Source organism: Solea solea, chromosome 13 (assembly GCF_958295425.1).
Source record: "Solea solea chromosome 13, fSolSol10.1, whole genome shotgun sequence".
Lineage (NCBI taxonomy): Eukaryota > Metazoa > Chordata > Actinopteri > Pleuronectiformes > Soleidae > Solea > Solea solea.
Genome location: NC_081146.1, coordinates 12,407,525 through 12,433,692, shown reverse-complemented (window position 1 = coordinate 12,433,692; position 26,168 = coordinate 12,407,525). Strand labels below are relative to the sequence as shown.

The window sequence follows — 26,168 nt, the reverse complement described above, 5'->3', positions numbered from 1 at the left end:
CTGTACTAAAGTACAAAATGCATGTATCTGTCCTTTACTTTGTTATTTATATTTCTAGCAACTTTTAAGATACTTAAGGTACTTTTACTTAAGTATCCCTTTAAGGTACTTTATACAAGACTGCGTAAACTGTGTACGATCTGTGGCTTTAGAGGAGTGAAACAATTGTGGCACGCCATCAATTCACTTATTAAATCCCTTAAAATAGAAATGCAGCTACTCCCAAAGATGGCCCAACTGGAAAGGCTTGCCTCTTTAATTACAGTAAAAAGAGGTTGCATGCTGCCACTCCTCCCTCTCACTTCATTGTTCTGCTGTGCTGTGTCATCAGGCTGAGATGTGACAGTAAACTCACAGCTCCCATGGTCATAAAACAACCTGTAAAAGTTGTGGAATTGTAGAATATCATTTTCTTTATCTGCGAAAGTCAATAAATTATCTCCAAAAAATGGAGCTTTAAGCAACTGGAAATAAAGTTAAAGCTCCAGTGTGAGAGTTTGTTAGTGGTTAAAATCAGTCTTGTGTAAAGTCCCTTAAAGGGATACTTAAGTAAAAATATCTTACCAGAAAATGACTTTGGTAGAAGTGGAAGTCACTTTTTTATAATATTACATAAGTAAAAGTCTTAAAGTATATGACATTTACTTTATCAAAATGATCAAAAACAATTTCTGATATCAAATGTACTCCAGTTTTAGAAATAAAAGTAATAAAAAACTGCAAAAACAGTTAGGATTGAGCCATGGTAGCTAAGTGGTAGGGTGAGTTGCCTTTCAACTTGAAGGTTGTGGGTTCAATTCCTGGCTCTGCTAGTCTATGTGTGTCCTTGAGCAAGATACTTAACATCAGCATAGTGTGAACTCATCTCACAATAGTTAAGTGTAATGGACGTTTGCTTATATTTAAAAAGTTACGCACTACAGCTTTAGCCTGTCAGTGAACATACTTCGGTTTATCTGGAATGAAATTAATGAGGACATGTTGCACAAATGTGTCAGTCTTCCATGTAACGTTTTATTGTGCAAGTCCTGATTTTTATAGATGTTGGTATACTATAAAAAGTGAGTCAAAGACACAACAAAAAAAAGAGTTTTTTTGTCCACTGCTCGTACAGCTACAGACCACAGCGTTTTAAATGTAACACTCACCACTTGCTAACCCAGATAAGCCAGATAAATACTTTGAGCACGGGTCGGCAGCCGTATGCTTGGCACATTCCGTGATTACGTCAAATCTGTTTTTTGAATCATATCAAGATGCAGACAGAGCAGACTCGACTATCACATGTGCAAAGTGTGCACTTTAACAGACAACATCAGTCCCACCGTGATAAGAAATCCCCATGTGGTTGTTTGTGTCATACCTGTTTTTTTTTAATCTGATATAATTTGTTAGTTAATTGTGATGTACTCTCACTGACTCACTCACTCACTCACTCATTCACTCACTCATTGTCTACCACTTTATCCTCCACATGAGGGACACGGTGGAGCTGGAGCCAATCCCGGCTGACAGAGGGTGAAAGGGTCACTGTCCATCGCAGGATAAACAGGTAGAGACAAACAACCATTCACACCTGCGGTCAATCTAGAAAGTCCACTTAACCTTTGACCCTGGAGAAAAACGAACGCAAACACGGGGGAGTCTCTTTCAGACTGAGGTCTGAACCGGCTTTGAATTAAAATGTAGTTTGAAAGGAATGTACACAGTTATGTATTTTGTTTGCATTCATTTAACTAATGTTCACTGATTGAACTTGATATTATATGAAAATCTCATAGTAAGCACTTGTTCACACCCACAGCAGACTCTTGCAGTGGTGACATGATTGATGTCCTGTATTTATTTACCACACAGATTCGCTCTGTCCACAAGTAAACCACACACAACGTCAGTGCAAACAAGTCTGAGGTTCATTTACGTACCTGGAGTGAAGAGGAGTGAGAGCAGCGCCAGACTGAGGAGCATCATTTTCATAACAGGTGTCTGGATCTGTTCACAGCCTCCGTCTGTCTCCGTCTGTCTGTCTCTGTCAAACACACGGTGTGTTCTTCTGTGGGTGTGTGTTTGTTTAGCAGAGACAGTTCCACCCACATGTGACATAAAACGAAAGCATCTAATAAATGTTGCCCTGTGTGTGTGTGTGTGTGTGTGTGTGTGTTCTTGTATCGGTCACTTTGTGAGGACCAAATATGAGGACATTTTGGCTGGTCCTCACATTCTGCCATCTGCTTAAAATGACTTTTTGAGGGTTGTTAAGACCTGGTTTAAGGTTAGAATTGAGTTAAGGTTAGGGGCTGATGAACGAGTATCCTCACTATAAATGCTGCACAAATAATGTGTGTGTTTGTGTGTGTACTTGCATTGTCTATCTTTGAGTACCGAAAAACTTAGAAACCAAAGGAAATGAAGACATTTTGGCTTTATGAGAGTTAAGTTTTGGTTTTAGGGTTATACTTAGAATTAGGTTAAGGGTTAATTTTAGCTGTGAGGTTAGGGTAAGTGTCTTCCTTATGAATGCTGTAAAATAGTAAGTGTGTGTGTGTGTGTCTCGAGGGCATTCCTGGATCTTGCTGTGGTTTCACAGATACTTGTCCTTATTTATCTTCTGTCAGTTCAGCGAGAGGAAGCAGCTGTTATCTAAAAACTGTCTGTGTCTGCGACGGCTGAGGTGGCAGCCAGTTGTTATGTTGTGACGTTCAGCTCAGCCCGTACGCGCTCAGAGAAAGTCTGAAGACAAGAGGCAACGCCCATTTTTTAATCTCACAACATGTATGAAAGTGCTTAGAGAGAGAAACGGGATTGTTAACCGATAACAGACAAGACACTTACTTAGTGACATAAATCATGCATCGAGCATGTCTGATACACATGTAGTGAGTTAAGGGCTTATAAAATCAGGTTTATTAATGGCACTCAAACTCAAAACACATTTTTTGCAGTAAAAATGTTTAATTTTCACCAGATTAACATATCTACTGTACGTCCTGCGGAGAGAAACTGTCGAGTCACAGTCACGTCCTCCTCATATTTTGTCGTATCACATCTGTCCATTGTCGACAGAGGAATGTACCGTCACACGCCCAATACACACCCAGCAAATCCTCCACAGACACACTTTCACCGCAACATACGTCAAGTTAATCAAGTCAAGTGTTCAATAGTGGGGGCACATTTAATTTCCATGGTTAACTCGTTCCAAAGCTTAGGGGCAGCTACAGAAAAGCCCCCATCACCCCCGGGTTTTTGGTCTAAAAGCAGCCTGTTATTAGACCTCAGAGCTCGAGGTGGAGCGTGAAGAAAAAGAAGTTCCGAGAGGTAAGATGGTGCCAAACAGTTAAGAGCTTTAAAAACACAGGTGTGATGATGTTTTCCTGCATTCTGGACCAACTGCAGTCGTTGCACAGACCACTGGTCTAAACCAACATACAGAGAATTACAATAATCCAGCCGAGCGCAACAAAAACCTGTTCAGCGTTGACTATCATCACTGAACCTGCTCTAATGAATAGGTTTGAATTTTTTACCATTCATGCAAAAAAAACAAGCAGGATTAATTGTCAAAACAGAAGAAAACATAGTTTATGTAATCACTCAGCAAACAGACAAACTGTTGATAAGAACCACAAAAAACCTGAGAGCTGGTTAGTGAAAAAACTGCATTTTACTGCTTGTTGTTGTCCTTCCTCCACTTTAAAAGACAGATAGTGATATAATCTGTCAAAATATAACCCCAATGAATTAAATCACACCAATTTAAGGCAAATGAATGTAGCTGTATGACACAAGTGACACACATATTATCTACCGCTTTATCCTCGACATGAGGGTTGCAGTCCCAGCTGACACAGGGTGAAAGGGTCTCATCCAGTCCATCACAGGACAAACACACCGAGACCAACAACCATCCACTCTCACACACACACACACACACACACGGTCAATTTAGAGTGTCCAGTTAACCTCTGCAGGTTTTTGGACTGTGTGAGGAAACCTGAGAACCCTGAGAACACCCTGGTGCACACACACACAGGAGAACATGCTGGTTGTATTTCTCTCTGCAGTATGTCAATAGGTCTAAAGGACCGACTCGGCTTTTTCTCATACTTTTGAGGCAGAAATAAAACTTTTCAGACACAAGAAAGGTTTAAAACAGTGGTTCCAAACCTTTTATCTGTTGAAGTCCAACCTTGCTTGTATACAAGACAAAACCAGGTCCCCCAACCCAAACCCCTGTCCATGCATAGACGCCAAAAGAATAAAGTGGATAATTACACGTTTAAATACAAAAATGAAGGGCAGTTGTTGGTTTTTGTTCTTTGAACTTTGATTTTAACCTGCAAACTGTCGCCGTGACTTTGGAATCGCAATACATTTCTGCAGGACCATAAAATAAAATAAAAAGTCAAGTGAAGTAAAGTGTGGAGGACCATTAATTAAGAAAAGCTGTCATTTGTTTGCACTGCCATTTAATGTGACGGTTCATAACGATGCAAACCACAACAGAGGTGAATCACCTGACTGTCACAGTGCACCTTTGGCTTACTGACACAGTTGTGTAAACAATACAAGTGTTGTAATGATGACTTGTCGGCTGAACGGGAACATCACATGCTCGGCTAATGCTCATGCATCTGCGTGTCCACTGTCATCTGGATGTGAACTGTGACACAATAGTAGGGGTGGGTCAAAATATCCATTTGGTGATATATATCGTCGTCCTCCCTCGGGCAATATGATAATGGCTACACCAGGGCAAATATCGATGTATTAATTCACAAATATAGGTGCTGTAAAGTCACGAGCATGATCACATCCCGGCATCTGAGTTCTTCTTCTGGGACCAATAAAGTTTTCTGAATCTGAATCTGAGTTTCACTCGCCAGGGCGCTGCTCAAGTCAATGACATAAACTAGTGTAGAAGTTACCTGGCCAAAGAAGAGTGAGTTCAAAGCAGGGCAATGATGGAGAAAGCTATGTTTTAAGATGCTCCCTCCACGTTTTGTACATAAACTTGATGCACTTTGTTCTCTATGTTGTCAATAAATAGAGAAATCCTGCACTTTTAACTTTTCACGTTAACATTTGGTTGTCTTTAGTGAGACAGATATGTCGATTATCACAGAATCGTTGTATTGCGATATTATTAGTATTGTGGACCATGCATCGCGTGTCGTGAGGTACCCTATGATTCACACCCCTAGTCTAAATAGTCTAGTGTCTTAACCCTTCAACTCCGAGCGTATCACAGACACCACGTTTGGGCAAGCGCACTCTGCAATACCGTAATTATGCGACATTTTCTGAAAGCTGAGAAGTTGCACTTCAAAGCAAAGCCGTGTGGTTATTACGGTAAAATCACCAGAGAGGAGAGAGTTGGAAAAACACCTGTACATATGTTTTTTACTGTACTAATTTCAAATTTAAAACTCAAAATCTGGTGTTGGTGTACAACTACAGTGTTTTTTCTAAATAAAAATTGTTAATTCACTATTTTAACATGCAGTAAAGTGTGAATAACTGCCGGATATTGAAGGTTATACTGGAAAAATGGGCAAAATGGACATTTTCTGGCCCTTTTAGAGTTAAAATAAGCAAAATAAAAAGTCCAGACGGACATTTTGAGGCTTAGGTGTTAAAGGGTTAACTTTATTTATAAGTAGCTGAAGACCTTCTCTCTACCTGTGTAGGTAAATAAACTGGATGACGAGGAGAGAAAGACAGGAGGTTATGACACACAGGTACAGTATCAGTATATCGTTTGTGCTCAGTCTTGCAAAATATTGATGATCACAGAATTGGTGATATTATTGGTATCATGGACCGTGTATTACCTATCTCGAGGTACCCTGTGATTCCCGCCCCAACACAATATAATATGTAAATGTCAATACGAGAAGGTCAGAGGTGAATTACGACCATTTCTACACTTCCAATCCCCCTCCCTCCTTCCATCACCCTTATTCACATCCTTGTCACACTTATCTTAAACCCAGGCTTTATTTCGATCTCAACAAACACCGCTTAAATCCAGAGTGCATTGTGCACAGTTGTGAATACAGTGACTCATACGGTGAAAACAATGGCAGCCACACACAGCTGTGGCTCATAACTATATACACTTTTGATCCGTCTTTTACAGAGTTCTGTGTAAACCTTCTGTAAATGAGTGTTAAATTGTCTCGTTTACTGTGTAAAAGGAAACAGACTGACAAACAACTATATTGTATATTAAATAGTCAAACTGCATTTGACTGAACTTGATAAACAAATACCCTTTCATTTACAATGTGGTTGACTTGCTCTTTATATGGTATGTTAACATAGTAAGATCAGTATTTTCTTCAGAATAATTTACAGTTCAGTGGCTGAAAATACAGCAACTCAGTATATAACATATTGTGAACATTAAAAAATGACATAATACAAAAAAAAGTAGTAGTGCAACCCATCATTTCAACCTCTACCTCAACTTCAGGAGGTAAAGAGACCTAATGTTCATCATCAAACATATAAATAAATACTTAAACAAACAAGTAAATAACGCATTATTCAATATGCTCTGTCTTATCTTCTCATTTCTGTGGGGAACCATGTCAGTTATCAGTTATCAGTTTATTCTGTATTTACATTTTGCCTGCAGCGAAATACTTATGTATTTTATGTGGAATTGTTAAAGCCAATATTGGACATTTCCCTCACTTGTTTAAAATGTTAGAACAAGCCGTTCAAGTAAATGTGCATAAATCTATACAAAAGCAAGAGAAATAAATGTTTGTAAAAAAAAAAAAAAAAAAAGCTTCGTAAAATTACTTTCAACAGACAAATCGTGATCCAAGCTCTTCAGACAATCATATAACTATCTGTGACAAGAATCCATTCAGACGTAAAGATCCAAGTCCAGTTTAAAGCAGGTGGATGACGTTTTTTTAAAGTATACTTGCTCCATCTTTTACAATTTGCCAAAAAAAACAACAACAACACATGTTTGCATAAAAAGCAGAAACAAGCAAATGACTCATGGTTTTACTGCTGAACGATCAGCCAGCAGCACATGTGCAGCAGCACATCGACGTCAGTCACTGCGTTTGCAACTGGAAATCTTCCATGTCAGGCAAAACGCAGCAGCAGTTCTGTGAAAGCACAACAGTCAAGAGTCTGAAGCAGAACTAGTCATCTTGGATTAGTTTGTGTCCAAATGTCAATCTCTGTGTATTCTCCTCTCTGAGACTCCTGTGCCTTCTCCTCACTGAGTCTTTATTTTCTTGCCGTGGGTCGCAGAGTCTCGTCTTCTGGCCTTGTGCGCGTAGCAGCTGGTGGAAAAACGATGAAAGGGTTAATACACTTTTAAAGTGAGGTTTCCTTAGGTAAGATAAGATTATTGGGTGTTTCAACAGTCTACCTTCGCTGGTAGAGGTAGATGAGGAAAAGGAGCTCATCTCTGAAGCAGGAGAGTTGATGAGATGAGGAGAAGGAGCCAGAGGAGGAGGAGAAGAAGAAGGAGGCACAGGAGCACAGATCTGAGATGAGCGTGTTCACTCCCTGGTGGAGAGAAAGAAAGACAGACACAAGACTGAAAACTGTGTCAGGGTTTATTATGGGGGATTTTTTTTTGCAATCACTTTGGTTAACGTGGTATGACGGAGTATTAGGGCCAAACTGAAGAATTTGTTATTTCATCTTTTGACAATAAAGTCATAATATTATGAGAATAAAATCATGATTATTATTCAAGCAAAATCTCAGATGCTCAGCTGCAACATGCGTCAAGAACACGGAGCATTTCGTGAAGTTATATTTTGGTCTAAGGCTTCATAAATAGGAAGGAAAAAGGAAATACTTAAATGGCTGTTCGTGGTCGACTGCAAGGCTGCCGCTGGTTACATCTGTGTGCTGTTGCTATTTAATCATAATAAATGTAATTAAATAATGATAAAAGTTGTTTCTCCTAATATTATCACTTTATTCTCATAATATCACAACTTCATTCTCATAATATTACAACTTCATTCTCAAAAGATTACATTTTGTCTTTTCTTTTCAGTTTGGCCCTAATGCTGTCGTAGCTGTCAAGCAAGAGTTCTTTGTCTGTAATTCACCGTAAAACACAGGAGGGTTTAAACAAAATGATAAACTTCCACTGCTAAGTAAGAATTAAGAAGTATTATGGGTGTGTAGGAGAATTTAAACAAGCTTCTTGAATGAATGAACTCACTCTGTACATCAACACTGTCCCCTGCAGGTGGCTCACAGATCTCAGCTGAGGTGGACAAACACAAGAATGTGTAAAAAAAAAAATATAGAAAGATACAGAAACAGGAGGAGAGACAGTTCAGTTTCATTATATAATCAGGATATACAGTGAAACACATGAAGGCAGAACGGACCTTGTGATTAATGAAGAGCTGAGGGGCCATAGACAGGAAGCCAAAGGCATACACTCCTAAAGAGGGAGATATGAAATCACAACATATTACCTTAATGATGTGAATATAACATTTAAGGAGAAGTGATGAACAGTTTTCTCTCGTGTAGGGATATATGATTGTGTCTTGCACAGAAAATAATAATAATAAATATAATAATATGCCCAAGACGCCATTATTTAGAAATATAAACCAGTAACACCACTGTTTTAGACACATAAGTAGCAGAAGAGAAGAGAGAGAGTGTGACTCATTCTCAATTTTATATTCATTATAAATGCAAGCTATTATTATAATAATAAATGCAAGCTATTATTATAAATGCAAGCTATTATTATAATAATAAATGCAAGCTATTATTATAAATGCAAGCTATTATAAATAATCACAAATTTAAGTATAATTGATCGACTCACCAGTCACCAGGCTGTTGATCAACCAGGAATAGTAACTGAAAACACAACACACATCAATGTTAATTTAACAATCAGAAGACTGGATAGTAAACTCCTATTAGCCTAATATTCCATCATGATAGCTATTTCAAAGAATTTAAAAATAAATAAAAAATGTATTTATAATGCAAAATGAATCTATTACTCAAAACATGCTGGTCCAGCATGGACCAACATTAAAGATTTAAAAACAATAGGGGAAAAAAGTATTCAAACAGAAAAACCATTGAGTTAACGGGAGAAAAAGAGGGGAAAATACTAAAACAGACTAAAACAATCAGATTATAAATACCTTAATATGAACTTTAAGGTCAAATCGTCCATTCTTAAGGCATTCTGTATTTCTGCACTACTTTAGCGAAATATACTTAAGTGGTTGGATCATTTGAGAAGCACTGATTTACACGACGGGACAAAGATGGTGCTCGATGGTGACCAGCTCACCTCTTTTGTCGCAGGTAGCCCAGTGAGAAAATAGCTCCACTGATGCACAAAGGATAAACCAAGTAGGACAAGTATCGGGACGCCTAGAGACAAAACATCAACCACAGACAAAACTCAAGGTTGAGACATAAAATCTGAGCACAGACACAAATATACTGATACTGTACCTGTGTGTCATAATCTACTGTCTTTCTCTCCTCGTCATCCAGCTTATTTACCTGCACAGTTAGAGAGAAGGTCTTCAGCTACTAATAAATCAAGGTAAGACACTAGATTTAGAATAGGGGTGGGAATCACAGGGTACCTCACGATACCAATAATATCAATATCAATCAAGACAATCATGTAGTGAGGCATCGCAATATCTGTCTAACTGAAGAAAACTGTGAACTGTGAAAAGTTAAAAGTTTCAGACCATAACAGCGCCACCACCCTGCACATTTCTATTCAAAACTCAATCATATAAACTCAAATGCACGATGATACTCACATGAAGTTTGGAGAGTTTACACGGCAGCTTAAACACTTTAAACACCTTAAACACCTGGAAGAAAAAGACATTTTTGAGATTTAAGACTGTCCTTTTTTTCATCGTCATGTGACTGCTTTTGATGGAGGAGGCTGATTGAACTAAATACCTCCACACACGCCCCCAGTCCGACAGGGAGCAGCACCAGCAGACTGGTCTCCTCCAGTAGATAGAGGAAAATCAGCAAAGTGCTGAGGCTACGCCAAAGAACTACAAACAGAGACGGAAAAAACACACTTTTCTAACCAACTGCTCACTTCTCAATATACGAAGTCTACAAAAAACAAAGCCTTCAGAGTTACATGCTCGTATAATTTGATGGTTTTCTTACCTGACTTCCTGGACATTCCTGCCATGCTCTTCTTTTTTGCCCAGGACCAGATGTCATTCTTAAGAGCCAGGAATTCACAGATGAGCTGTTTCAAGACCCCAAACACAACTTTACATCACTGCATTTGCAGCACGACAGAGACTCATATTCTCTCATGATACTCTGTGCTAAAATGACAGTGTGAAAACTGTGGTTTACAGTATAAATAAATAAAATAGTACATGCGACTTGGTTTTCTGGTGGATTCTAAAAGGGCTGGTGTGGTATTTTATTAGGTTTAATAGAAACTTACTTGCAGAGCCGTGATGAGAGCAGTGAGCACTAACAGGTAGAGATTGGATCCAACCAGAGTTTCTTTAATTTCATCAATGTTTTGCTCAGTAAAGCCTGGATAAACAAAGAAGCAAACACCAAATTACTTTATCAGTTTTTCAAATATTGTCATGATATGATGTGATAAGATAATGTGTGTCTGCAATGTACATTTTGATGTAGCCCAAGGTGCCTTACAGTCAAATAAAAACTAAAAACAACTGGTTTGATAAATTGAAAATACAATTCATATCGAAACATTTTAAAATAATAAAAAATACAATAAAATAAAGTCACATTACACTTAAAAAAATATACCTAAGTTAAACCTAATTAAAAAAATTCATGAGTTTGAAGCCTATTTTTAAATATTCCCAGGATGCAGTCTAATCTAATATCCACATGGAGGGTGTTCCATTTTTCGGAGCCATAAAAAGAGAAAGCAACCTCATTAGATGTCTTGAACGACAGTTGATGCTCTGAAGGTTTTTGTTGTCTCGTCTTATATCTATTGTCTTATTAACTCACCAAACTGTCGTAGAGAATAAACCACATCCTGCAGATGAACCCAAAACCTGAATCTCCTTAGAGAGATTCCCTCATAGGACACGGTGAGAGGGAGGTGAGCAGTGCTGCTGTTGATCTCCTGTTAATGGGTAGATACATTTATGTCAGTCAAAGCCTGTATTTAAATCAAATGTCTTTTACTAGAATGTGTCTTTAAAATGTCGAGTATAAAAGCGTCCAACCATGAGGTCTTTGACTCGGACACTGAGCTCATTGACCAGCAGCAGAGGAAGGTAGATCATCTGATGACCGCTCTGAGACCTACAAGGAGAGAGGAAGGAAGAGTAGTTTCCTTTTTACAACCAGGTTAAGAACAAGGGCATTTCTTGCATGGAGTTTGCATGTTCTCCGTGTGTGTGTGTGTGTATGGGGGGGGGGATCACAAAAGAATAAGTGACATCTAAAGAGACTTCTACTAAAACTAAGACTTCTTCTTTGTTTATGTACATTTTATAAGGCTACAAAAACTAAGAATTTCAACTTTATAGTGATTATTAACTTGTACAAACATGCTCATGGGTATTATATTCCATTTCTGCCAATAAACCTTCCTCAATGTTACCCACTGGGCCGTTGAATAAAAGCATGACCTACAAAGCTTCCTGTGAAGACTTACACTCTCATGTATCGCCGCACATCACTGGGAAGCCCCGCCTTGTTGAAGGTGAAGTCCTCTGACATCATAGTCACAGACAGCTGAGGTCTCCAGTGGGATACAGGATTCTCTGACCTGGGGCCGGATCTCTGAGAGGTGATGTACTCACAGTGAGGATTCACAATCTAAACTTACTCCATGGTTGAAACATGATCGCTTCATATCCTTTTACCTTGTGCACATCTCTCTGGCCCTCTGTGTGCGTGGGTGCGATGTAGGTGGTGAGCTGAGCTGCGTAGTGGACTTCTCTGCTGTCCTCCAGAGGTGAAACGCCACATTTATGGACGTAAACGACTGCAAACAGGGAACCATTTGCTCGAGTCTCCGCCGGCAGAGAGACATTCACTTGTCTAAAGAAATATTCAAGTCAAGAAAGCTTATTAAAGAAGACGAGATGATGTAATTATAGTTCATTTTCTATTTTATAACAAAGGTTCCTGTTTTTAACAAAGCAGCTATGACTTCATGGCTGTTGCAAACTCACCTTTCAAATGCAGAATCTGGGTCAAATGGGTCTATTTTTAAGGCGAGGTTGAGTTGGCTGTTGTCTGGCATTAAGCAGGTGAAGACACTCAGCTGGATAAAAGAGAAGAGAGGGTGTCATGAGCATTAGTCGTTGACCTGAACTCAAAAAATTGTTTTTTATTGGACGTTTTTTTATAAGAAGAATGCATCAGACAGAGTTTTGCAGATGAGCGTGCAGTAAGTACAACCAAATCATCATTGTATGTTTACAATAAAGATTTTCTCCACTTAACCATACCAGAGGTTCAACCTGATTTATCTCATTAGTTCAAATGAATATGAACTTCCTGCATTTAAATTTGTCATTTATCAATCCTGCAGGGGAAATTCCTTCTCTGCATTTAACCCATACTCTTAACCTTCCTAGAATCAAGAGCAGTGGGCAGCCACTGAGCAGCGGTTTTGACCTGGCAGTGATTTGAACTGGCAACCATCCAGTTACAAGGCAAGTTCCCTTTCCTGTTTAGAACTGTTTGGCAATTCATCATTCAAAAAGGTTCAGTGTTTTAAATATTTAGGTAACTATAAAGACCTTACGATATCTATCTATTAACAATGTACAGAATTGGGTAGAAAGCAATGTGTCTTTTTAAAATTGTGGCTTGATGTGGACAGCCGTCTGTCTGTGGTATATAAGTGAAACTGACCATAGTGGTAAAAACAGTGAGCAAATTCGTAAGGAAAACACAGATACAGCTCAGTGATGATTATACACTGAATATCCAAAAGAAACCTTTTTTTTTTTTTTACCGTAAAGGCGTTTGTAAGGTGGACTTAAAATTCAGAGTCAGATAGTTTGACCACGGAGGAACGTGGTCACATAGTTTGACCGCAGTAAAATTACTTGCCATTACATTTGTAGCTCCTGACCAGGCCGGCCGCTGCAGGCGTTTTTAAGTGGAAACTGTGAAATCATTGGTTACGTGTGTGAGTGTGCAGACCTGCAGTCTGGGTGTGTCTGTCAGGTAGGAGGTGATGCAGTTTTCTCCTCTGCCATCGTCGCAGGGTTTGGTGTAGATGAAGCCGTACAGCAGCCAGGCGGTGTGCAGCATGTAAACCACAAACACGCCGAGCAGCAGCTTAGCCACGGAGCTCTTCTTAGCGCCGCTGTCCGCCGATGTTTTGGAGCAACACGATGGGAACATGGCAGCTACTGGTGCACGTTTATAATATTATTTTAATATAAAAGGTCTGGTTTGAAGATTTAACTGTACACTCTGTGCCGTCGACTCTATATAATCCCCAAGCTTCCTCTCTGCGACAGCATCCTTCCGGTGATCTGATGCTGGTGCTGATGCTGCATCTAAACTGGCAATGCCACTTTTGACCAGTGGGTGTCACAGTATCCCTGTAACGTGGAATAAAAAAAACTATGTTTTTCTTAAAGGGGCAGTGTGTAGGCTTTTTAGGGGATCTATCAGCAGATGATTTGAGTTCACCATGTCTATTACTCTGCCCCCGTTATCCTCCACATGAGAGTCACGGGTCGCTGGAGCCAGTCCCAGAGATCCTGGACAGATCACCACTCCATCACAACACACAGACACAAACAATAAACCTCTCTCCACCATTTGGCCATGCATATTGTATATTATATTGTGTTTTCTCATCTTGATTTAACTTTAAAAGAAGACTTTCATGTTTAAATGAGAATTGTTCCTGCTCCTTAGAGTCCACTGTTCTCATATACACAAGAATGGGAAGTGAGATGCATAAATGGTTTGTATTTATATAGCGCTTTTCTCGTTATGATGACCACTCAAAGCTGCTTTACACTAGATAGATAGATAGATAGATAGATAGATAGATAGATAGATAGATAGATAGATAGATAGACAGACAGATAGATAGATAGATAGATAGATAGTTAGATAGATATATATCTGGCACTGTTACCCCATCAGTTACAACCTATGTTTGTCTAACAATATACCTATCATAGGTATGGTAACCATCAAAGGTACAAAGAACAGACAGACAGACAGACATTCACATATTCTTAGAAGTCACCTCCTTCTGGCCTACATCCCTGTCAAACTGGTGCGGGTCACCGCGTTGCATCATGGGCAGGAATGTTGCTGCTCTTGCCTCTCCTACATCATGTTAACCCGGCGACTTCAGACTAAAACATATGCCTGCGTGTCGTTTCAGCGTGTAAGGCAACGGCAGGTGACTCGCGTCGGATACTCGCCTCCTCTTTCGTTGTCATTGCGAGTTTTGAATAGATAAACTAAAAAAAAGCACAAGTTGTCCCCGTGACTGTTAGCTAACGGAACTAGCATAACAGCTACACAACTGCACACCGTATGGTAAAAGTCACGTCTGTGCGGTAGCTGTCTGGTTGTAACGCTGTCTGGTTGTAACGCTGTCTGGTTGTAACGCTGTCTGTCGGCTTTTATCTCCTTTTCCTGCGGTCACCACTCAAACACCTGCAGGAACCACCAATGAGAAGACTGGAGGAGTTTGACACTCTTGACCAGCTTCTCCTGGATTTAGTGCCGGTGTGGACATGAGACTGTACAGTGTGGTACTGGCTGGCTGTATGAGCTGCACGAGGATGACCTATCTGTCGTTTTGTGGGAAGTTTTCTCCGAAGTGCCCTTTCACTTCCGTCAGGGCTTTTTCCTCAAGACTTGGCCGTACTCGAACTCTCATTTGCCGGACTCCTTCGTGGCCGCAATGCCCACTCAAACACACTGTGCCTTTGGGAAATAGCAATCTGGCTTTGCACTGCAGGAACTTCAGGGACATTTGCTCAATGCGACAACCCAGAAAACATCTGTCTGTTGCAGTGAGGAAGGAGAACATGTTGCTTGGAGGTGCAGCTTGGTCTGGTAAGTATTAGCATCAGGCAGCAACAGGTGATGACATAACTGCAGGTAGTGTAGTGTAGGAATGGATTGATAATACAATCAGAACTGATGTGACAACTGGGGATGGCTCCATTCCACTTTTTGTGTTTGATACAATACAGATGTCACAACCATGAGTATGTGCAGATACCTGTATAGTCCTGTACATCTTTTAAACAACCCCAGCTGTTAATACATGTGCCAGTCTATTTACCACCTACTGGAGCCAATCTTACACCTTGGGCCAGTCCATCGCAGAGCCAATGTACAAATAACCAAAGTTTTATTTGACTAAATTTTTAATTGCCTGTTTCTTACATATTATTTATTTAAACATACCATAGATTTTGTTCAATATTGTACGTTTAATTTAAGCAATTTTGTATATTATATGTTGTTGTTATACTATTTATGGAGGGAAAAAGAAACCTGCCCCCAAATATTGAGATGAGCTTCCCTGAATTCTACAGATCAGCATCAGCCTTTGAAAGACTCATTTTGGTTGGCCTTTAGTATCTAAGTGTCTACTGACACAGATGCCAGTTTAATAAGTGTTTTAAATAATTTTCAGTGAAAACAACTAAGATGTGTTACATTTGTGGTGATGCATTGACCACCTACATGCAGCCTCTCTTTACAGGTCTGTCTTTACAGCACGTTACTTCATGTCGTGCCTTCATGATACCTGTAGATAAAACCTTTTTTTTTTACTAGAGGAAATTTACAAGCATGGTGAAGACTCGTATAGTAAAACTCAAACCCAATCAACCACCTTTGTCATTGAAACAGTCATGAGAAATAGTTGAGTAAGACTTCTGTGTGAATCTTTGTGTTTTAACTAAAAATATAAAGATGAACCTTGATAGGGAAGTGTTGACGAGCAAAGGAGTAAAGGAAGAGTGGTGAATCTAAATTTGCAGGTTGGATATGGATTTGTTATTTACATTGAAATTTGTTTGTTTGAGCAACTGTATTGTAACTATTGAAGTTAGCATTCTGTAATGAGACAAATAGAGTTAGAAGGGTGTATGCCTCTGCTAAACTATCTTTATTTTTGAAAAGTGCTAAGTAGGCCATTTACATCATCATGGCTTAACTTCTAAACTAAGTAAATGTGTTGAAATAACACTGATGCTCTCATAATTTAATTTTCACTCTAATTACAATGTAATTATAATTTATTTTATCTTTTGTGAATTCTTTGAAAAGTGTCCTCGATCCGCAGCAGAGTGACAGATGCCATCATTTCTAGTGGGCCTCCAGCTTTTGTAGTGGTAAGAAAATGACCAAGAGCAGTTTCCAAAACATTTCAGTGGCTGCTGAACAGCTGCACCTAGTCAAACATGTATTTATCAATTATTGTTCTTTTGTGTTCTGAAAAATATTAAAACTATAATGTATTTTTTTTATAGATGAAGTTTGATCACGAGGGAAATGTGTCATCGTATGGTAAGTGTTGGGAAAGTCAATGATACATGAAAGGATGATGACTGTTTCATTTTGATCTACTGCTACTCTTCTTACTGAAGTGATTTACTCTTTTCTTTACAGAGAAGAAGAAAACAGAACTTTGCCAGGAGTTAAGTCTGCAGGCCAGAGACCTTCGCTTCCAGCACACCACCAGCCTCACTGCAAGAAACAACTGCATTATCTTACGGATGGCGGTATGATCTTTTTTGTTGTTGTTGTTGTTATAGTTCTGGTTTGAAAAGTGAAGCCCAGGAATAAGACAGAAGTAGCTTTTCCTTACCAGGGGGCAATGTTTGAATGGAAGTCTACTGACAAATGCACCAAATCCTCACTTATAACATAAACATTTTCCTCAGGAGTTAAATGGTCTCAAGCACTAGTTTTAGGCCTTCTCCAAAAGAACATAATTAAAACATTTCATATAATGTTCTCATATAGAGTAAATAAGTAGACAAAGCATGGCTGTTACAAGTGGACACCCATGTAATTGACATTTAGTATCGTTTAATAGGTGACTTTCAGGACGCAAAACCTGTAATGGGCACCATTACAGTTTTTGCCACAATTCACAATTATCACACAATTATCAAATATCTTCAATCAACTTCTGCTGCATCTGCTGGACTTGTGACTGCCAAATTTTAAACTAGAGGCATGCAGTCTGTTTGTAACCTGGTGCTACCAGGTGACACAGTCTTTAGATCGCGCCACAGTTGACTCTCCCCCAGAAGATGTGTGGGAGAAGCTGTAGTAGAAGAAGCAGGAGTCATCCTGGCTCCTCATTTTACACAACCTGACAGTTCCTCCTTGTTGAGGCAGATCATCTTTCGTCTCCACCATTGTCACAACGAGGTAGCCACATATTTGGTCACATCTAATGCGAGAGTGAGGAAGAAGCAAGCAGTTCAAGAGTTAAAAAATGACTGTTGGCAGCAATCTACAGTAGGCTGATGTTGAGTTGTAACTGAAATGTTATGCCCATCATAGGCACTGTAATGTCTAAATCAGCAAGTCTGTTATGGTAGCTACAGTGAAAGCACCAGACACTTGGCTGGATCTGTTAATTCAGTATAGGCCTGGGCAATAATTCAATACCTTTGTATCAAAATATGATTACAAATGTTTAGTATATGGTAAATGGTCTGTATTTATATTCTTTTCTAGTCTTGATGACCAAGTTGCTTTACGCTTCAGTTTTGCCATTTACCCATTCACAGTTTTTCTATTGTCTTGCCCAAGTGTCTTCCCCAAGTGCACATTGGCATGTAGACTAGCGGAGCTGGGAATTAAACCCACAACCTTTGAGTTGAAAGACTCTACCACTCAGCTATCGTCACATTTATGGATATAGTGATTATGCTTGAGGCATAATATGTTCGCTCTATGTATTACCCCAGCTGTAACACAAGTTTACCCTACAGCTCAATAACAACTTCAGTTCTTTTTCTCATTGTAAACACACCCTGTTATCTCACCTGTCCTTCTTCTCTCCCATCCCAAAAGCTCGGCACTCCACGCACTCCACATGCTGCTGACATGTGTTCTCACAAAAAGGGCAGCTCTCACAGGTTGGGCCACTGTACGGCGGGTCACATTTACATTGTCCACACTGACACATCCCTCGACCATTACACAACTGCTGGTTTGTTGCCACACAAGGGGCAGTTTCCATAGAGCAGCTGCAGTCCTCGCCAGTCCATTCTTCCTTACAGATGCACTTACCACAACTGCACTGCCCTTGGCCTCCACATATTCTGTTGAATACAAAAAACAATTTAAAATACAAATCTGTTTTATTTGACGTACAAGTTGTTATTGTGTGTCATACTTGTTGTTGGCACGAGGACAGTCAAAGTTGCTGCACTCGCAGTAACGTCCACTGTACATTTCTTCCGGGTTTTCTCGCATCTCACACTCACAGAAGCCCTCCACACACACACCCACGCCACTGCACACCAGCGCTTCTGGTGTTGAGCGACAGTAGTCATCATGCTGTGAATGTGAAGTAAGTGAACCGGTGTTCCGCCGGCATTGTTGTCCAGTGTAAGAATTGTAGCACTCGCACTGGCCACACATCAGCGCTCCATGGCCACTACAGGCACGGCTGTTTTCCTCACGGTTTCCTGTGCAGTCACACTGACCTGGGGCAACATTTATTAAAAAATAAATAAATGATACAAACATATATGATAACATTAGCAAAAGACATAACAAATACAATACTTTTTATTCCTCTTTCTGACATTTTTACCTTCATATTGTTTCATTACCTAGGCCTGACTTTATCTTATGCTGTTTCTCAGACATTTCTTATGCTGTACATTAAAGCTGTAGTGCTTAACTTTTAGATATAAATGAATGTCTGTTTCATTTAAGCCATTGCCAAATGAATTCACACAGTTTTGGTCAGCTCTGCGTGCCTCTCCCTGTGTTTCTCAGTGTAGCAGTATTTTGTTGCATCTCCACTACAAAGAAGTACCTACTGGCCGGACTTTTTATACGCGACACACACACCGACTTCTGTAGTTGTTGGAGACTAACCCACATTTTTAGGATTGTTAAGTAGTTTTAACTGATCTACAATTCGGCACTGTTCGGCTTGATTTCTGTCCACACGTCTCCGGAGTACAGCCTCCTACTCCACAGACTACAGCAGCGACAGCGGTCTGTGATGCCGCTCGCGATCGTCGGCGCTGTCCCTAAATACACCACTCCACTTTAAAAGACTCCTGTTAAATATAGAGGTTTCCCTGGTGATTAACCCACGTTTTTAGGATTGTTAAGTTTTAACAAGTGGGAAGTCTCTTCCTGTGATGGGACTCTGGACAGTCAGCGGCCGGCAGTCTGACCAATCATCGTGTAGTACCTACTTGGCACGCTTGGAACCTCGCCGGAGCAGGTACTAAAATTAGTGGAAACGCTACTTAAACCGTGCCGTGGTGTGGCGAGGCGAGTAGCGCCGGTGGAAATGTGCCGTTAGACATACTGTATGCCGCGGAGACACCGGCAGTGTTTTGGTACTATCTCAGAAATCCTCAGACGGTGGTTCTGTGGATGTACTCACACTCCAAAGTTATTTCTAACTTAACACTGAGTGAAGAGCCTCTAGGGGAGATGGAGATGGTCCAGGGCCCAGTCTTGCTGGGGTTTGAGTCATCACTCTTACTGGGACACTGGGCAGCCACCACATTCACCTAGAGAACAGAAGGAAATATTTTTATGGTAGTATATTTATAAGAAAGAAAGTAAAATGTGCATGTCATGTTAGACTGCTGCTCTAATGTACAGCACAATCTGAATTCTGGTGACCTGGATAAGTAGAGGGTTTCTAGCGTCGGCGTTACTGAATGTGATGTTGACTGCCTCTGGCACATTGCTGGCATCTGTAGTCAGCTCTGGAACAGGCTGGTCTGCAGGCACGGTGAGTGTTAGATGGAAGATCTGGCTCACACCCGGCCTCAAACGGAGGGAGACTTCCTGGGGCTGGAGAAACAGGATCTTGGCTTCTGACTCACTGCTGTAGAGGGTCAGTAGGGTCAACAAGAGACTTTAGATGAACCAGTCTTGTGTAAAATGTAGGTCAAATAATGAATGTCTGTTTCCCTCTCTGTAATTGCAGCTGATGATGCCAAGTGAGAATAGTTTCAGAGTGGATCTGATATCTTGTACACTTACCTTGTGATATTCCTCACGATCTGTACCTCTCCCTGAGGGTTGTATATGTGACTTTTGCGACAACCCATTCTCCGCAGCCCCTTCATATTATGACACCGAATGTTCATATTAGGGGCAGTGCACCATGCACATTCTGGACCTGACATAAGGCATTGGTCACAACTGGATGCTGAAGTGTGACATGAGGGTTTTTTGGCCCAGCTGGGATACAACAGAGGCAGCAGCAGACAGAGACAGAGCAGCTTCACAGCCATCCTGCAGTTACAGGGAAACATAATGATGTTTTTAGTCATTTGCTATCACAACCCTGGTTTGAAAAGTGAATTGTAGACTATAGGAAAATGAATTGACCTCCTACTTGTTTTAAAACGTCAATAAAGGAGTTAATAGTCTCTGTCACTGGTTTCAGGCCTTCTTCAATAAAACATTATGTGCATTTTGTGAATTCTGTTCCCATTTAGTGGAAAAAATCAAGAAGATTAATCACAAGTAGGAGTGGACACCAGTGGGATTGACAGCTGTAACGTCCAACGTTAATGAAGTGAAGAAATTCATTAGATACTAAGTCAAATGTCTTTACTGCCTTTACTATTTTTTCTTTTTTACTAAACAAAACAAAATCGGACTGTTAAAAAGACACAGTATTATAAAGTAGCCCGCAGTAATAAGCTTCTTTTAGTTTTACTTTGTCTAATAAAAAGTAAACATGATGTAACGCATCCGGTTCCGTCATTGATAATTTGCTAAATAAACACAGCAGTAATGGTGTTACCTGAAGTGTTGAAAGAAGCTTCCTGTGCTCTCTGGGACTGTATGTCACTTCTGCCTGTAGCACACTGACAAGCTTCAGTATTACAATAGTCATAAGGTCCCCGTGGAGCCACTGAATCCTAGTTGAGGCTAATCGACATGCTTTATTACGCAACAGGGGGTCCACAACAATCAGGTCATTCACTGTTGATAAATATTTGCAGACCAGAGTGAACTATTGAGCCTGTAGTCTCCCAAATGCAGATAACACATAAATCCATTACTCTAAAGCCTCGAAATCCATTTAATTTCAAACTCACAATTCACAAAAGTCACAATTTTATAGAATTCCAGCTTTCGGTAGCTTTATACTATTTCAAAACAAAGTCGTTCTGAAGAAGTTGCTAAAACGTAGCCCCCCCCATGTCTTTCCACAGTCTTTGAAAGCCATCATAACCCCACAATCGCTTCTGGTGTTGGACTTTCGTGGTCTGGGATTGGAACGCTGGCTGGTGCTGGAGCTTGCCCCTCAGCTTGCATCGCAGACGCATTCTCTGCCCTTTGAGTTCAGAGCACTGGAGGCCATACTGCAGCACAAGGTGAGACAGATTAGCGTTTACAAACCACTGTATGCATGTAAGCACATTCTAGCCCAGAATGAAAAAGAAAAAACACTTACTTCTTCTAAATACAGACATGAGGCTCTTTTTGTTTTAGATGGATAAGGTGAAGGCTTGCACATACTGTATTTGTTTGTTTGTGTATCTTTGTCAATAGGTCAACACTCTTCAAACTAGGCTGAATGAAGTCGAGCCAGTTATTCTGGATGTGTTGGAATCCTTAGTAGATCCTAAAATCCTTTCTGCGTATCGAGGTAACCTACATGTACTTCTGCAATACGGCAAAAGGTAAAGCACACAGCCACACTGTACATATTCACATACTGTAGCTTGTAAATGCTCTCATGAATGAGGTGAACCATAATGTTGCAAAAATCTCCTTTGCAGTAGTTTTTAAATCCCAAAGTTTAACCCTAAAGTTTATTTTTTAACACACCTTCATTGGTTTTTCAGTCATTTTTGATTTTTGAATGGTGTTCAATTCATATTTACATTTCAACAACATGCACACTGCATTGTGTCTCTTTCTCTCTCAGTTTATCAGAGTTGGAAACAGACATTAGGGTTTTCAAGGACTCCTTGCTGAAGATTTTGGATGAGGATGAGATCATTGAAGAGCTTTGTCTGACCAAGTGGACAGACCCAAGAGTTTTGTATGTCTCACATGCACTCAAAAACACAAACACGAATTCCCTCTTAAAAAAAAAAGGGAAATATTTTAAGAGGTCAAAGTTTGTTCTCTTCCACTTCAAAATAATGTTGAGTTCTGTTAGTTGCCTATTCCTGACTATTACTGATACAAACGTAACACTATAAATTGCATTAATTGTAGTTAGATATCTAAAGATATCTAGATACTTTAATATGTTATAATGTATTTTTTCATTTGTTTAACATTTGTGTAACATTTCATTTTTTTGTTATCCTTGTCCCTAAACCTTGGTAAAATCTTTTTAATATAATAACACCTGCCAAAATAAAACAGCTAACTTTTCCCTTTGTCAACTGTACTTGACAATGGAGACACTACAAGAAATATTTATATAAATGCGCTGATGTTAAAAGTTGAAAAAAATATGAGACATTTTTGTGTCTGTGTGTAAAGTATATGACTGTCTCTCTGCGTTTCTAGTGAGGAGAGCAGTTTGGACATTGACCATGCTGAGGAGATGGAACTGTTACTGGAGAATTACTATATGCAGGTAGTGCTAATATCAATTCATTTGTAATGATTCATATTAAATGATTGAAAGAAACGTGTGCATGCTCACCTGTGAATTCACCTGTGTATCTAATGACATTTTGAATAAACTGAACCGCAGTGCAGCGACTCCACTGTTGTACAGCTGGAAGGAGATGTTCTAACTGGTGTGTCTGTCTTTGTTTAACATCACAACAATTGCTTGCATCTGTATTTTCTTCCCTGTTGAACCCATCAAATTGCACCTCCTTTTTTTTTCTATCAAAATCCCTGATGTACACAGTTAAATGTCAAACCAGATTAACTGTGAGTGACGGTGTGTCGATTTGCTCCCTGCAGACTGAGGAGCTTGGAAACAAGGCCAGAGAGTTGAAAGGACTGATAGACGACTCTGAAAGCGTCATCTTTATCAATCTGGACAGGTAAACACATACATACACACTGCATATGTAAAGTGATTTAGCCTATTTTTCCAGAATAACTTTCGATATCTGGCAGTTAATTTACTGCATGTTAAAATAGGGTATTAACAGGTTAAAATGAGAGAAAACAAAAAGTTTTATTTAACATAAAAAAAATAAAAATACTACAATTGTATATGAACACCAGATTTTGCGTGTTAACACAATAAAATACTTCAAATAACATTTGTTTGAGAACCAAATCAGCCTGACCCATAACAGGCATATTTTTTATCCTCTGGAAACAAATGAAGCAAGTTGTTCGTCTCATTTTAGCCATCGCAATGTGATGATGCGTCTGAATCTGCAGCTGACCATGGGTTCCTTCTCCCTCACTTTGTTCGGTCTGATCGGAGTAGCATTTGGAATGAATTTGACGTCAAACCTTGAAGAGGTGAGTTTGATCAAAGGAGCATCTCAGGACTCATTTACCTTCTAATGAGGATTTGTCATTTTTGATTGGTTTTGAGCCATGCGTCTTTATATGAACACTGTACCTTTTTATTGACACCCAGATGTATTTTTGTGTTTGCCTATTTATCACCAGGACCCTCGTGTTTTCTGGCTGATAACGGGCATGATGTTCTTGGGCAGCGGGCTGATGTGGAGACGTTTGCTGTCATTTCTGGGACGACGTCTAGAGCCTTCACTAGTAAAACACACACACACATGCACATACTCCTACCATGTGTTGAATATTGTACCACATCTATCATTTTATTTAGATAAATAAATGACTGAATGAGTGTTTTAAGATGATTTCAAAAGTGTCATTTCTTCTGTTTAGAATCCTCCAATTTGGAAGAGAGCTCTGAGACCATCAGATGTCAGAACAGGAGTCAGATGATGTTCTACCTTGGCTCTGTAAGATGTCACAGACCACAAACAGACTTGAAGCTTTAAAGACAATCGTTTTATGACCACAAGTTGCAACTACAAGAACAACCAAGACTACATCGATAAGTCTGGAGATTTCACTTGTTATATTTCTCCTCACACATGTTGAAGTCTCTTCAGATCCTTCAATGCCTTCATATTTAAATATCTGTCTTTCATTTCTGGTTATATCAGTGTATGAGTCAATGAGAAGCAATACTAAACCTGATAACCAAACTAACTCTCTAAAATGAGAGCCATATGTGTGTTAAGGTTGTTGTTATGGTTAATAAAGAAATATTAACGGTAATCTTTGTATTAAGTTGAGTAGAAGCTGTGTAAAATACAACAAGGACTTTTCTAAATAGTAGCAAAGTCACATGTGTCAGTAATGTTCACAATATGATTTTTTTGCCATCATATGATATAAGACATAATTATTAATATATTAAAGCCATATGCATAAGACCATTGAAATATTTTATGTATCAATTATTAAAAAAAGAATCAGCTGAAAATCATTTACCAGATACAGGTACTCCGTTATCTAATAACAGTCTTGGAAAAAGCAAGTGCAACCTCATGGCACTGTGTTGTCATTCTGTGCTATGTGAGTAATTCAGAACAGGGGTGTCAAACTCAAAATGACCTAAGGCCAATGTGCCAATGTTGTCATTATAAGATGATATTAAGTGATGGGGCTGCATGTAACCAATTGGGGGGGGCAGGATGTGGTCCGCGGGCCACCAGTTTGACACCTCTGCTTTAGACCTTATACTGGTGATTCCGCAAAGGGTCACAGGATAAATCTCTAGAGTCATGAGAATCATAGGAAGAGCAGATGAAAAAATATGTTTTCTACAAATAATGTTTATTTGTCTAATTATCTGAAATGTTTTCCTCTTCATGTGTGATCATGGATAAAATCTTCCCAGGCCTCTCAAATAAGCCTGTGGTTTAACTGGTCAAAGGTAAGATAAAGCTTCCTCTTCAGGGATCAGTATTAGTGTTAAAAACCAGTGCTTAATTTGTTAATTTTCAAAGGTTTGCTATTATATGAAGTGCCAATTAAAATTATTGTTCTTTGAATTTTTGTGTGTTTTCTTGATTTCACTTAATTAAATTGTGGTGAATTCATTTCAGCTGAAAACACTGAAAGAATAAAGAAATGTAATCAATCAAACCTGAAAAGTGTATAATTAAAATCATGTAACTGTACTCTTCTAAAGGAAGAGAAGGAGAATATTCTTAACTATGGATTACTTTGCTACGAAGGACATAAGATGTATATATTTTAATTTCATGGTTTGGCTATGACATTGTTATACTTTTGTGCTGTCATAACCATTATTTTACACTAGAGGGAGTTGTCGACTATTTGAAATGGAATTCATAAATCATGCATGACATTTTTTTTAAATACATTTATACACAATACACTAAAAAGTTCTTATTTTCATAATGGGCTTATAACAAGTAGCTATATTCAAAGCTTCATGTATCAAAATTGACTATTTCCTTCAAATAACATTCAAGGTTTTCTTTTAAGAGTTGGTTAGTATGCGTATTGCAAGGTTTGCTACTATAATCTATTAGATTCTTATTCTTTGGCGTTTAATAGCATTTATAATGTTGCATTAGTGCCTTACTCTTAGTCCTTATCACTGCCTCTTGTTATTTTTAATCTTTTATCCACAATGGTCATGTAAAGCGTGTCGATACACGCCATCAAAAATATGTGCATGGCAAATTTAATGTGTATGAAAAACTCCAAAAATCCACAGCAAGAGGGCTTATATTGTTTATAGTACCAACACCACGTGGTATCAATAAAGGAATTTAATTGAATGTACTTTCTAAGCACTTGATGTGTAGAAAATCGTCCTGACACACTGATGAATGTGGATGTACTCTGTTAGTGTTTAAAAAATACTGCAGTTCTGTCCAGTGGTTCCCAGGTTCCTCACAAGAGTCACAAGATAAGTCTGACTCATCGTGACATTATTATTGGAAATGAAA

General features: G+C 39.2%; 2 protein-coding genes across 2 annotated transcripts; one reads left to right on the top strand and one right to left on the bottom strand.

The window, feature by feature from the left end:
• Positions 1 to 6,780: 6,780 nt before the first annotated feature.
• On the bottom strand, positions 6,781 to 14,291 carry LOC131471305 (lipid scramblase CLPTM1L-like). The gene is made up of 18 exons (XM_058647805.1): positions 13,684 to 14,291; positions 13,186 to 13,592; positions 12,204 to 12,295; positions 11,892 to 12,069; positions 11,681 to 11,808; positions 11,247 to 11,325; positions 11,026 to 11,143; positions 10,478 to 10,572; positions 10,186 to 10,270; positions 9,964 to 10,064; positions 9,816 to 9,869; positions 9,493 to 9,543; positions 9,326 to 9,408; positions 8,843 to 8,877; positions 8,388 to 8,443; positions 8,216 to 8,260; positions 7,403 to 7,542; positions 6,781 to 7,313 (listed from the first exon to the last, which is right to left on the bottom strand). Exons 2-18 carry the CDS (start codon positions 13,387 to 13,389, stop codon positions 7,247 to 7,249), a joined length of 1,611 nt encoding a protein of 536 aa, XP_058503788.1. The 5' UTR covers positions 13,390 to 13,592; positions 13,684 to 14,291; the 3' UTR covers positions 6,781 to 7,246.
• A 35-nt stretch (positions 14,292 to 14,326) lies between these two features.
• mrs2 (magnesium transporter MRS2) lies at positions 14,327 to 25,238 on the top strand. The gene is made up of 12 exons (XM_058647807.1): positions 14,327 to 15,078; positions 16,306 to 16,370; positions 16,509 to 16,545; positions 16,648 to 16,760; positions 21,429 to 21,590; positions 21,769 to 21,899; positions 22,148 to 22,264; positions 22,744 to 22,813; positions 23,152 to 23,234; positions 23,550 to 23,667; positions 23,821 to 23,925; positions 24,061 to 25,238. Exons 1-12 carry the CDS (start codon positions 14,754 to 14,756, stop codon positions 24,118 to 24,120), a joined length of 1,386 nt encoding a protein of 461 aa, XP_058503790.1. The 5' UTR covers positions 14,327 to 14,753; the 3' UTR covers positions 24,121 to 25,238.
• The last annotated feature ends 930 nt before the right edge of the window (positions 25,239 to 26,168 follow it).